Raw genomic sequence first — 13,457 nt, 5'->3', positions numbered from 1 at the left:
ATAGAAAGTTATAAAGTTAAAAACACTAAAATATCGAAATGTAATCTCCAAAATGCCAGTGTTTTCTCAAAGGGAACACTACTAGTATTTTAGGAGGGACAACCTTGCAGTGTTTAGGCTCTCAATGACATTTAGCATCCCTGGTTTCCAGGGTTCCAGACCCCAATGCCACCCCTCAGATATTGACAATATTTTAAAACTGCATACCCAAATCTCACATTCCTAACTGCCAGTGATGAGAATCGATGATTTATATAAAAGGAAATATCAATTTATAAAAATTACCTGAAGCACCAGTTTTAATTGTTGTTTTTCCTTTTTTGCCTTCCTGTTGGTCTTTCAGAGTTTCATAAACTATCTGGATAACTGGAATACTAAAAGCCTATCAAAGAAACAAAAGGTTTCTATATTAGTATTCAGATACTAACAACAGTTTAATAACCAACATAAATGACAAAAGTTATGCACATCAAATAATTATACATATTCCAGATTGGTACTACAATTTCATTTGCCCAAAAAAAAAAAAAAAATACCAGTCAGACAACAGAGTGGACTGAATGAAGGAAATAGGATGCAGCTAACAGCACAAAATGATAAAACAATGGAGAACAGCAGAATGAACCTACACTAAAGAGGAAAAATATCATCCAGTCCGACAAATTATTTCTCTAGTCTAGGCCAATAGGAGATCAACTCCTGTATGTAACCTTTATATTTTAGGTGTCATCATATTAAAATTCAGAAGTGAGTATAAACACTAAAGTTACTGTAACTCCCTAACACCCATTTAAAACTATATTCTTAAGGTCATACTTTTTTGTAGCTCTTCATAATTAGCTGGCAACAAAAATATCATTTTCAGTGGCAAGTAATTAATTTCTTACCTTTTGGAGGTTGCTATTTTATTAAATACTTCAAAGTAAAAACTACTATTCAAAGCTACTTTAAAATTCAACTTTTAGAGAGTAAGTAAATATAATTTATTACTTACACCAGTTTTGCCACTTCCTGTTTCTGCAGCCTGAATGAGGGGAAAAAAGTTGATTTTACAGATTAAGTTGTCTATTAAACAGATCAAATTAACACTATAATATGTAGAAATCTTTAACATTTGACCAGCTACCTTTGTTTTCACAGTGCCTCCAGATTATCCAGGCTTCCTCTGTCAACTCCGACTACAGCCCATTTTGTTACCTTTCCCATACCGTTAAGAATCTTCTCTTCCCTTTCCTTTCCCATTGCTATCATTCAAATGGAAGCTCTCATCATTCTAATCTAGATTATTATAAAAGTATCCAAACAACATCTAATCCCAGAACTATACTACAATCTGCTACTCAAATTAGTCTTCATGGGAAGACTAATACTCAAATTCTTTTTTTTTTTTTTTTTTTTTGAGACGGAGTCTTGCTCTGTCACCCAGGCTGGAGTGCTGTGGCCGGATCTCAGCTCACTGCAAGCTCCGCCTCCCGGGTTCCCACCATTCTCCTGCCTCAGCCTCCGGAGTAGCTGGGACTACAGGCGCCCGCCACCTCGCCCGGCTAGTTTTTTTGTATTTTTTAGTAGAGACGGGGTTTCACCGTGTTCACCAGGATGGTCTCGATCTCCTGACCTCGTGATCCGCCCGTCTCGGCCTCCCAAAGTGCTGGGATTACAGGCTTGAGCCACCGCGCCCGGCCTTAATACTCAAATTCTTTAACAGGACACTTGAGAAAGAGCCCAAATAATCTGACCCATTATCTCTCTACCATTTTATTTCAAGTTTATCCCTGCTCAGACACATATTTTATGCTACCATCCAACTGAAGTATTCCAGAGTCATATCGTACATTCTACCATTCGCTGTTTTGTTGGTATTCTTTCTATCTAAAAAGCATTTCCCTTTTATCTTGCCTTGTCAAAAATCTGGCCCACGCTTATAACTCCAGCACTTTGGAAGGTCAAGACAGGAGGATTGCTTGAGGCTGGGAGTTGGAGAACAGACTGGGCAACATAGTGAGACCCTGTCTCTACAAAAAATACAATAAATTAGCTGGATGTGGTGGTGTGTACCTGTAGTCCCACCTAATTGGGAGGCCGAAATAGGAAGATTGCTTGAACCCAGGAGTTTGAGGCTGCAGTGAACTATAAACACACCATTGCACTCCAGCTTGGGCAACAGAGCTTGGCCTTTTTAAAAAAATAAATAAATAAAAGAAATCTACTTCCTCTAAGCAGTCCCTATGATCCCTAAAGCAAAAGGATAACTGGAGTCCCACTCAAATTCCGCACTACTCTGCATCTCTTATGAAGAAGCCACATTCTCTCTGATATGAGATTCATTCTTACACATGTCTTATTGCCCTAGTTGGTTTAAGCTTCTCAAGGGTAAATATTTATCTGTTTGAAGCTTTTACCTAATGCTCTGAATACAGTATATGTATCATAAATGTTTGTGAATAAAGTTAAAGTATCATATTTAAGCCTATGCAATTCTTAGAGTGTGTCCCCAGCTCCCAATCACCTCACCAAATTTAAACTTACCATAAGTACATCACCTCCTCCTAGTATCAATGGGATAGATTCAGCCTGGATATCAGTTGGGAGGCTAAAAGAATCATATTTGAAGAATTTTAGTTATTGGAAAAAAAAATCACCTAAGCAAATTAAGTCATGTTAAACTTTAAGCCTAAAAGAAAATTTTATGTGGTAAATATGATCCATCCTATTCCACTAGAAATACGTCAAGGTTGAAAAAAGGAAACTTTCCATAATTTAGAAAATCACACAAAAGAACTGAATTTCACTTATCCAACTAGACACAAAAATATTGGATAAAATCACTAACAACTGTTTAAATTATAAAACATCCTCTCCCAGGTACATTTAAGCTTTATGTACTTACAGCCAATCCATCTCTTCCACAGCTTGTGCAATCTCAGGCATAACACCCATCTCTGAAAGTAAACATTGATTTTAAAAATCACATATACTGAATTGAAATCATAAATTGCAGTGCTCTCAAAATTACTATTCAAAAACAGGGTAAAGATTTTGAAGGATAGCTCAGTTACATCGAATCTACTGAGCGCGGCACTGTTGAAAGAGCACAGGTTCTGGAGAAAGACTTGAGTTCAAATCTAAGTTCTCACTTATTAGCAAGTGACCTTAGGCAAGGCTATAAATCTGTTTTCTCCACACAAAACAGGGCTGATATTGCCTACCTTGGAGGGCTATATGAAGACCAGAGATAATAATGTAATGCAACTGGAGCATGGCTGTCACCTAATAAACTGTAGCCACTATAGTGCTTATTTACCTCTTATGACTCGTGAAAAGTCTGCGAAGCGTAGACAGGGTTGTTGCATTTAGCGATGATTTAGAGATAATGTGCGCATTTAGAGATAATCTCTTTACATTAGATATTATGTACCTTGGCTACTCCAGGACCATGTGAATACCTTCAGCAATTAGAGAAAAATGAATAGACAAGTGGAGAGCACCCGCATTTATTGGCAGCCTGATTAACTGACTAACTGAAGAGGGAGGGGCCAGCGGTAAAAACATGGGCATCTGGAAATGTCAGCTGAAGAACTGCTCTGAACTGTATACATATTTCAATAATTCTACTTCAAGACCCATCCTAAATGAATAGAGATGAGTTGTTTCTAACTGGGTTTTGTCATTTTATCATTTCTCATATGAACTCTAGAGGGTAATTAACATATGGAGTAGTTGGATTACTTAAAATTTCCTTCCAAATGAGAAGTGACTTTTAAGTCTGTATTTATAAAATATAGCTTTTATTATAAAAATACGTATTCCTATAAAAAAAAAAAGTCAAATATTCACAAGCCCCAGAAATACCAATTTTGAAATTCTGTATTTCTTGCCATTGTGAAAAGGCATAAAGCAAACGTACAGACTGAAAATACTATTTATAAAATTATGTAGCTTTTTCGTTGCATCAGATGAGAAGGATCATCATTTTCAAAAAAGAAGGCTCTCCTAACTCTTTTTTTTTTTTTGAGACAGAGTCTCGTTCTGTCACCCAGGCTGGAGTGCAGTGGCATGATCTCGGCTCACTACAAACTCCGTCTTCCAGATTCAAGCAATTCTCCTGCCTCAGCCTCCCAAGTAACTGGGGCTACAGGCACATGTCACCATGCTCGGCTAATTCTTTTGCGTATTTTTAGTAGAGACGGGGTTTTACCATGTTAGCCGGGATGGTCTCAATCTCCTGACCTCATGATCTGCCCACTTTGGCCTCCCAAAGTGCTGGGATTACAGGCATGAGCCACTGTGCCTGGCAACTCTCCTAACTGTTAATCTCCTCAGAAAAAAAAAAAAAATCCACAGATAAACTAATGAAGATCTAAAGTTGAATATCCAGGCAGACCTTCCTAAGAATTAACCTGTATTACAGTCTATGTTCTCTCTCCTAAAATGCAAACTGCTTGAAACAAAGGAGTGGTGGGTTCTTACTGCATACGGAATACTGCAAGCTGAAGCCGTTTGCAAAACTGTTTTACAACAAGAAACAACATATCACTTTCAGTAAATTCCAGACAACCTGTTGTACCATTCTGGTCATGTTCCCTGCAAGTTTTCTTTGAAACCAGACCTTAAGTATAATACTTTTAACAGTTAAGGAAAAATTAGAAACATTCATGAAATTCCAGTTTTGTCTTTATTTCATATCACAGACTCTTTTTCCAGTCATTTACCTCTAACTTTCATGAAATTTGTGTATGACTCCCAAAGATGTGTACCTATAAAATGACTACCTAGAACTATCCTACAGACCTTGGCTCTAAAATCCTGTTTTAGGAAAATGTTGGGAGACAAAAAACAGCAACAACTCTGAGCAGATTTCCAACTGAATCCTATTAGAAGATGTAACTGAAACAGTCAGAAATCTTACATGACTGTTGCACTTTGGGAGGCCAAGGTGGGCGGATCACCTGAGGTCAGGAGTTTGAGACCAGCCTGGCCAACATAGTGAAACCCTGTCTATACTAATAATACAAAAATGAGCAGGGCATGGTGGTAGGTGCCTGTAATCCCAGCTACTCAGGAGGCTGAGGCAGGAGAATTGCTTGAACCTGGGAGATGGAGGCAGCAGTGAGCCAATATCACACCACTGCACTACAGCTGGGGCGACAGAGTAAGCCTACATCCCTCACCTCCCACCCCCCGCCCCCCGCCAAAAAAAAAAAAAAAAGAAAAAGAAAAAGAAAAAAAAATCTTACATGACTGAAGATTTGGAATTCCTAATATTCTTACAGAAGAAAACTAAAAAATATAAAATACTACTAAGTTATAAATATAATATAAAATGTACTAAGTTAAGAACATTAAAGGACACCAGGCCTAACGTGATACATTCACATAGCAATAAACGCTACATAAGTGCTACATAAATGCATCACGTTTAGCACATTTAAGGCTGATTACAGCTTCCTAAAACTGGATCCCTAATAGGAGGATGATTAAGAGGGGAAAATATCAACTGTAGGTTTCGATAAGCCACATCAAATCATGTTTGGCATAAAGGACAGTATCAGGCGGCAAATAAATGTAAATTTTCCAAACTTACGTTGGGCTGGTGCGTACGTTAATCAAAATGCTTTCCCTTTGGCTTCAACACTGAACATTAATGTTGATATAATAGCGTTTAACAAATAAAGATCAGGTTTATGCCTGGGACGTTTTGGAAGGGCCTGAAAAAACTGGACAGAGGCAGGATCGTCATTTTCCCCAATCACTCCACCCCACGCCGACTCGCTTCTCTGCCTGGCCAAGCCCAGATGAGCCGCGGGCAGAAAAGGGTTCCCAAAGGGTCACTGCCACGTTAAGAGGCAGGAGGTGCAGGCGTCTGGGAACCGCCAGAGCAACGCCGCCGCCTGGATTTTGCAGCCGAAGGTGCACTGGCAGGAAAGCCAAGTGGAGATTGGTAGAAGGGAAAGGGTACGGGGAGGGACGTCCTGGCCCGCTCCTGAAAAGAACTGTTCTCCGAACCCGAGCCACGGCCGCCCCCGATCCCGCAACGCGGGTCCATCAGGGGCTGCAGCGGACAGCGCCCTTCGGTCTCCCTGATCCCTTTAGCTCCCCGCGGGCCGCCCCAGGGTCGAGGCATGCAACAAGCCGCCCCACTACCCCCAGAGCTTCCACAAACGCACCGGAGAAGGCCGCCATCTTCACCCCGTCCTCCGCGGCTTCGCCCGCTCGCTCCCTCCCTCCCGACTGACACAGCGCGGCAGTGGCTCCGCGCGCTTCCGGCCCCCGGCCTTTGGCGTTCGGAGTCCGGGCAGGGACTCAGCCCCGGGAGAACGGTTCCGATGGAAGGAAAGGCCCGCACCAGCCCCGCCTTATGCACCTGCCGCTGAGCGGACCGCTGGGACCCAGGGCCTCGGGACCCCGCCTTCGTCCTGGGCACCATGTGTTTGGAGCACACCATGCGGTATCAGGGTCACTGCCACAGAGAAGGAAGCAGACATTTGGTAATTAGGGTCATCCAGTGGGCTCAGGCTGACACCACACCGTGTCGTCCCCACTCAGTCCCCCAACTTTACAAAGATGAGCAGGGCCTTGGTGTATGAATGACCTGGAGAGATGGACTGGATTCATTGCTCCGAGCACTAGTGGGTGCCTGGCAACCAGTAGGTATTTGTTTTTTGTATTTTACTGAAATAAGTAATGATTTAGGTCTCCCTTCACCCATGTTTGACGTCGCTTTTATAATTTCGAGTTTGACTTCCATGCAATTTTCACTCCTTTCTCTTTGCAAAGAGATGGGGAAAGTAAATGAGGAATCCTCCCAACCAGACACTCTGTCAGGAAGGTATTAGAATCTTTAGACGAGGACTCTAAGATTCAGGAAAGTTAAGTCACTTATCTAAAGACACACATCTACCGAATGGTAGCGTGGGATTTGAGTCACATCTGCCCAACGCGAGGGCGAGTGCTGTACTATCTGTAGCCTGCCCCAGAGTGTCTTAGAGAAAAGCGGAACCCTCAGGCAAGATAGAATAGGGTTGCAGCGGCCGGGCGCGGTGGCTCACACCTGTAATCCCAGCACTTTGGGAGGCCGAGGCGGGCGGATCACGAAGTCAGGAGGTCGAGACCATCCTAGCTAACATGGTGAAACCCCTTCTCTACTGAAAATAAAAAAAGATAAAAATAAATAAAAAATAAAAAAGGGTTGCAACTACTCGGGAGGTTGAAGCATGAGAATCATTTGAACCTGGGAGGCGAAAGCTGCAGTGAGACGAGATCGTGCCACTGCACTCCAGTCTGGGCGACAGAGGAAGAGTCTGTCTCAAATTGGGAGGCCGAGACGGGCGGATCACGAGGTCAGGAGATCAAGACCATCCTGGCTAACACGGTGAAACCCCGTCTCTACTAAAAATACAAAAAACTAGCCGGGCGAGGTGGCGGGCGCTTGTAGTCCCAGCTACTCGGGAGGCTGAGGCAGGAGAATGGCGTAAACCCAGGAGGCGGAGCTTGCAGTGAGCTGAGATCTGGCCACTGCACTCCAGCCTGGGCGACAGAGCGAGACTCCGCCTCAAAAAAAAAAAAAAAAAAAAAAAAAAAAAAAAAAAAAAAAAAAGAAAAAAAAAAAAGAAAAAAAATAAAAAGATGGTTGGGCGCGGTGTCTCACTCCTGTAATCTCAGCACTTTGGGAGGCCGAGGCGGGCGGATCACGAGGTCAGGAGATCGAGACCATCCTGGCTAACATGGTGAAACCCCCTCTCTACTAAAAATACAAAAGAATTAGCAGGGCGTGGTGGCGGGCGCCTGCAGTCCCAGCTACTGGGGAGTCTGAGAATGGCGTGAACCCCGGAGGCGGAGCTTGCAGTGAGCTGAGATCGAGCCACTGCACTCTAGCCTGGGCCACAGAGCCAGACTCCTCTCAAAAAAAAAAAAAAAAAAAAGATAGAATGGGGTTAGAAGTACAGAATTGGGAACCATATTCTGAGTTGGGATTCTAGCTCGACACTTGCTTGCTGTGTAACCTTGAACAAGTCATGAGGCTTCTCTCTTCAGTTTACTCATGTAATAGGATTCACTTGAGGCTCCAAAGGTCCAGGACAATACACTCAGCCCTGCAGCTTCACACTTCCAGGGGGCACTATCACATTATATTCTCTATTCTTGTTATATTTTATCTAAATAATACCCTGAGAGTTATGCAATGTAGCAATTTTGAGTGGATACCAAGTACCCCCACATTCCAAGGAGAGATACAAGACCCATATTATGTAGGACTTGCCAAAGGGAAATCTGAAATCTAATTTTTGTGCCTTTAGCCAATGCCCACCTTTAAAGTATGAAAAATTGGCTGGGCATGATGGCTCATGTCTATAATCCCAACACCTTGGGACGCTGAGGCAAGGGGATCACTTGAGCCCAGGAGTTCAAGAGCAGCCTGGGCAACATAATGAGACCCCCATCTCTACAAAAAAAAAAAAAAAAAAAAATTAAAAATTAGCTGAGCATGGTGCACACCTGTAGTCTCAGCTACTTGGGAGGCTAAGGTGGGAGGATCTCTTGAGCCTAGGAGATGGAGGCTGCAGTGAGCCATGATGGTGCCACTGCACTGCAGCCTGGGTGGCAGAGCAAGACCCTGTCTCAAGGAAGAAATAAAGTATGAAAAAATTAAAGATGCAAATTAAGAGAAAAGATTTCTGTGAAAAGAACGCGTTTTCAGGAAACTACTCTGAGAACTTTTGATCTGAGAGTTTGGGAAGCATAAGGACCGCTCTGAGAAGCTGTCCCTAGGAGGACCTGAGGTGGCAGTGCAGAAAAAGAGACAGAGAGAAGAGAGAAGCCTGCTGCAGGAGCTAACTGTGTTTCCAGCGACTGTGGGAGAATTGTGTGACATTTTTTCCCCAAGGGATAAATAGATCTGTGGAGAGTGGACTGGAAGTTTTCTTCAAAGGGAATGTGCCCAAGAGACTGCCTGGAGGAGCTAAATGATTCAGCACACAGACCCCCAAAGAACACAGTGGTATCCTTACCTTCCAAACTGGAGAAGAGATATTCCTTGTCTTATGGGAGTGGCATGTGGAGGATGCAAGCAGGGGGAATCTCCAAGATACCACAAAAAGTTCCCTCTGAGAGAAACAGTCAGTCTTGAGCACGTCTAAGCCAGAGAGCACCAGAATCAGATCACCATAGCCCCAGCCAGATAAAGGTGTGTACCCACCCCCTACCCCATCCCCTAGACTTTATCCTTCCCAGGAGTCAGAAACAACAGCTAATGGGAGTGCAGAAAAGAGATTGACCCCACCCTCCCATCCCACTGCAGGCTTCTGGCATGGAATAGGACAAGCAGGAGAGGAGCAAGCCATAATGTTGGTTGAAGTTGTGAATTTTGATCATGATACTGGACATGACAGTTTACAGAAATGAGGGTATAATTAGATGAAAGTAACCAGACAACTTTTCATTGTCTCAGAGTGACCAGAAAAGCTCTGGAAGATGCCAGAGACTTCATCTAGGTCAGGGGAAGAAATAACCCATAGAGATGATTTCAAGATAACGGATAATGTTTTCTGTTTGTGCTCACTTAATATACTGCTTTAATAATTATAGATACGTGTATGTGTGTGTTGCAATGCCCTCAGTAATGCAAACTGGGATATGTGAATTGGGGTATGTGATTGACTCCTCTCCTTAGCAGGTAGAATAACACCAGGCAGAGAAACAGTAGCCAGGTCCTTCACTAAACCAAAAGATAGAGGATGGGTGTCTTTCAGTCCGGTATTTTGCTGGTCTAGTCTCCCCAAGAATAGGTTGATTAAATGGTTGCCTATTAACTGGGAGATTCCTGGGAACCCTGGCCTCGTCCCAGAAAGCCAGACAGACACCACCAGGTGGCACCAAACTGTAGCCAAACCGAGAACTGATTGGACTCGACCCTAAAAACTCCCAGTCTGGGCTTTTGTTCATTTGTCTCCATTTATACAAATGGACGTGAGACATTTAAGGGGGTTGATGGAAGTCTTCAACAATTGGATTGTGGTGCTGGTTGCACAGCTCTGTAAATCATTGAATTGTATACTTAGTGAATTTTATGGTATTTAAATTATACCTTAATAAAGCTGTTTAAGAAATTATAATTAGAAGACACATACGGCTGGGCGCAGTGTCTCATGCCTATAATCCCAGAACTTTGGGAGGCTGAGGTGGGTGGATTAGGAGTTCGAGAGGTCAGGAGTTCGAGACCAGCCTGACCAACATGGTGAAACCCTGTCTCTACTAAAAATACAAAAAAAAAAAAAAAAAAAAAAAAAAAATGGCCATGCCTGGTGGTTGGCGCCTGTAATCCCAGCTACTCCGGAGGCTGAGGCAGGAGAATCACTTGAACCTGAGATCGTGCCACTGCACTCCAGCCTAGGTGACAGAGCGAGACTCTGTCTCAAACACACACACACACACACACACACCCACCCCTCCCAGCCTGGGCTTGCCCCCAATATTTATGTTTTTACCCTCAGAATAACCCCATATTTTCTGTAATTGGGTTGTTTGGGCCCCGCTAATCATGTAATAGGGAAGTTTTACTATATTATCCTGGGCCCAAGATATTATGCTATGTATTTTCAAGTAAGCTATATTATAATTATATCCCACTGTAGAGCAAATGGTTTTGCAACTACTAAGGCAGACCTAAAAAAATGCCTTCAGATAGCTAGGAAAGTGTAGAGAGGATGGGCCCTGTGAAGGCCTCTGTAGATGGACCACCCAAAAGCCACATACAGTTCCTAGGTTAGCTCATTTGTGCTGCTATAATACCTGAGACTGGATAATTTATAAGGAACAAAAAGTATTTTCCCCAGTTCTGGAGGTTGGGAAGTCCAAGATTAAGGCGCGGTAGGTTCGTAGTCTGGTGAGGGTTTGGTTTCTGCTTTTAAGATGGTGCCTTGAACACCGTGTCCTCCAGCAGGGAGGAGCTCTATGTCCTTACATGGCAGAAGGTAAAAGGGCAAGAGACCAAATGCTCCATGAAGCTGTTTTTACAAGGGCTTTAATCCCATTCATGAGAGCAGAACCTTCATGGGCCAATCACCTCTTAAAGGCCCCCCTCTTAACATTACATTGGCAACATGTGAAGTTTGGAGGGAACGTACAAACCATAGTAGTCCCCTTTCCCATTGCCTTTCTTTATTATATAAATCTGAAAAAGGCTGGACATAGTGGCTTAGGCCTTTAGTTCCAGCACTTTTGGAGGACAAGGTGGGAGTATCACTTAAGCCCAAGAGTTTGAGACCATCCTGGGCAACATAGAGAGTCCCTTTCTCTAACAAAAGTTTTAAAAAATTAACCAAGCATGGTGGCACGCACCTGTGGTCGTCCCACCTATTTGGGCAGCTGGCCGGGGGTGGATCTATTTTTTTTTTTTTTTTTTTGAGATGGAGTCTCACTCTGTCACCCAGGCTGAAGTACAGTGGCGTGATCTCGGCTCATTGCAAGCTCTGCCTCCCAGGTTGATGCCATTTTCCTGCCTCAGCCTCCTGAGTAGCTGGGACTACAGGCGCCTGCCACCATGCCTGGCTAATTTTTTTGTATTTTTAGCAGAGACGAGGTTTCACCGTGTTAGCCAGGATGGTCTCAATCTCCTGACCTCGTGATGAAGGATCATTTTTGAGCCCAGGAGGTCGAGGATGCAGTTAGCTGTGATCACACCACTGCACTCTAGCCTGGGTGACAGAGCCAGACCCTTCTGAAAAAGCAAAACAAAAAAAGCAACTTGGAAGAAGAAGAAAACATTCACCTTTCCAGATTCCTTTGTAGAGAGACAGCTCAGAGACTCAGCTCTGCCTGGAGAGATATAACTGGCAGTGCCAGGTTGGGACTTCCAGGGATGCTTTTCAAAAGGGAAAGATCTGACTGGCCTGCACCCTTTTTCCTTTTGGAACATTAATATGATGCCTGGAAAGTCAGCAATGAGTCCTGAAGACAAAAACTGCACACTAAGAAGAACTGAAGCAGAAATAAAAGGCTGGCTCTTTAATGATGGTAAGCCCAGGTCTGTCTATCTCTAGACCTCGCTTGCAGCTTGAGAATGTTCCAGTTAAGCCACTTTAAAATTTCTTTTTCTGCAGCCCAACACATTGCTAAGAGGTACAGAAAAGAAAGGAAATAAAACACATGTCGTTATGGACATCGTGTAATCTATCTTTCAGGAAAATTTTTTGAATGTTTCATAATGTAGCAATAATCAATCTATTCTGTCTACAAGGAGGAGGAGACATTTGGCCTGAGTTGCGAGGGAAACATCCAAAATTATCCCTGAATATATGGCCATTTCCTCACAATGAAAATGAAGGTGAAATGTGACATATACAGGGGAGAATGTGACTCTGAACCCAGCCTAGGGAACATAAGTCAAATTAGGTTGTTTAGTTTGTCCTTTCATTGACATCCATCCTACTCCTCAGTTCCTATTCCCAGCTCCTTCTGGAACAAGATAAAGCCAGCTGCTTAGTTTCTGAGGATCTTGCCACCAAGAAGGAGGAAGCAGCTAGAGAGAGAATTTGTTTTAATCTAAAAGAAGTTGAGTAGAAAACATAATATCATCATACATAAACTCCCTCCCTCACAAAGTCCTTCCTCACAATATAAGATTCAAACTCGCCCATCATTTCACACAAGTAACAGTAACCCTCTCCCTCCATAAATGCTGTCTGTGTAGGTTGCCCCAGATCTACCTGTTAGGAGAAAAAAAAACGACTCAGGAGTACTTGCACTGGATCTTGAATCTTGCTATGGTCAGTCTTTCCATTAATAAACCCTCTCCCCTTTGACACAGCTCTTAGTTGATAAGGCTCCTGAATCCACCCTCTATAGGATGGTCTTCCATGTCCAGCTTCCTGCTTACTTCCAGACTTATTACCTGCCACTTTCCTCCACAAATTTTACTTTCCAGCAGATCAAACTGTGTAGAATTCCTTGCATACACCACATTGCCTCTCACCACTATAGTTTTTAAAATGCTGTTCCCTCTCCCTAGAATAGCTTTCCCTTTTTAGTTTTGGCTATCTGTTGCTGTGAACAACTACACCAAAACTTAGAGGCATACTACAACAGCCAATATATTCACTTATAATTTGGGGGGTCAGGAATTTGGGCAGGGCTTAGCTGGCTTGTTCTTCTTCTCCATGTGGCATTCCCTGTGGTCACTCACTAGGTCACATTCAGCTGGTGCCTTGGCTGGGCTGGGAGGTCAAAGAAGACTTCACTCCCATGTGTGGTCACCCATTACTCCTCTACATGATCTTGCTCTGTCCATGTGGCCAGCTTGGACCTTCTCACAGCAGGATTAGTATTAGGAAAGACAGACTTCCTACATAGTGCCACAAAGATGTGTCTCAAAAGTAGAAAGCAAAAGCTGTATATCTCTTAAGCCAGCCTTGGAAGTAATACAGTGCCACTTCTATTACATTCTGTCAGCCAACACAAGTCAT

At 43.2% G+C, this 13,457-nt stretch overlaps 1 protein-coding gene across 3 annotated transcripts in view; it reads right to left on the bottom strand.

Annotated features, from left to right (window-relative positions):
- The window catches only part of DDX1 (DEAD-box helicase 1), a 38,475-nt gene extending 31,572 nt beyond the window's left edge, over nt 1–6,903 (bottom strand). The window contains exons 1-6 of one of the 3 annotated variants that reach the window (XM_025355101.1): nt 6,808–6,903; nt 6,165–6,457; nt 2,888–2,939; nt 2,527–2,590; nt 995–1,024; nt 286–382 (exon numbers count right to left, since the gene is read on the bottom strand). In XM_025355101.1, coding sequence (XP_025210886.1) covers nt 286–382; nt 995–1,024; nt 2,527–2,590; nt 2,888–2,939; nt 6,165–6,180 — 259 coding nt within the window. In that variant the 5' untranslated portion in view covers nt 6,181–6,457; nt 6,808–6,903. Of the gene's footprint in view, nt 1–285; nt 383–994; nt 1,025–2,526; nt 2,591–2,887; nt 2,940–6,164; nt 6,630–6,807 lie in introns of those variants that run through there. The other 2 variants (XM_025355100.1, XM_025355102.1) reach the window with 2 other exon arrangements.
- Nucleotides 6,904–13,457: the final 6,554 nt, after the last annotated feature.

Source organism: Theropithecus gelada, chromosome 13, assembly GCF_003255815.1.
Source record: "Theropithecus gelada isolate Dixy chromosome 13, Tgel_1.0, whole genome shotgun sequence".
NCBI lineage: Eukaryota > Metazoa > Chordata > Mammalia > Primates > Cercopithecidae > Theropithecus > Theropithecus gelada.
This window is presented reverse-complemented; position numbering and strand designations above follow the sequence as displayed.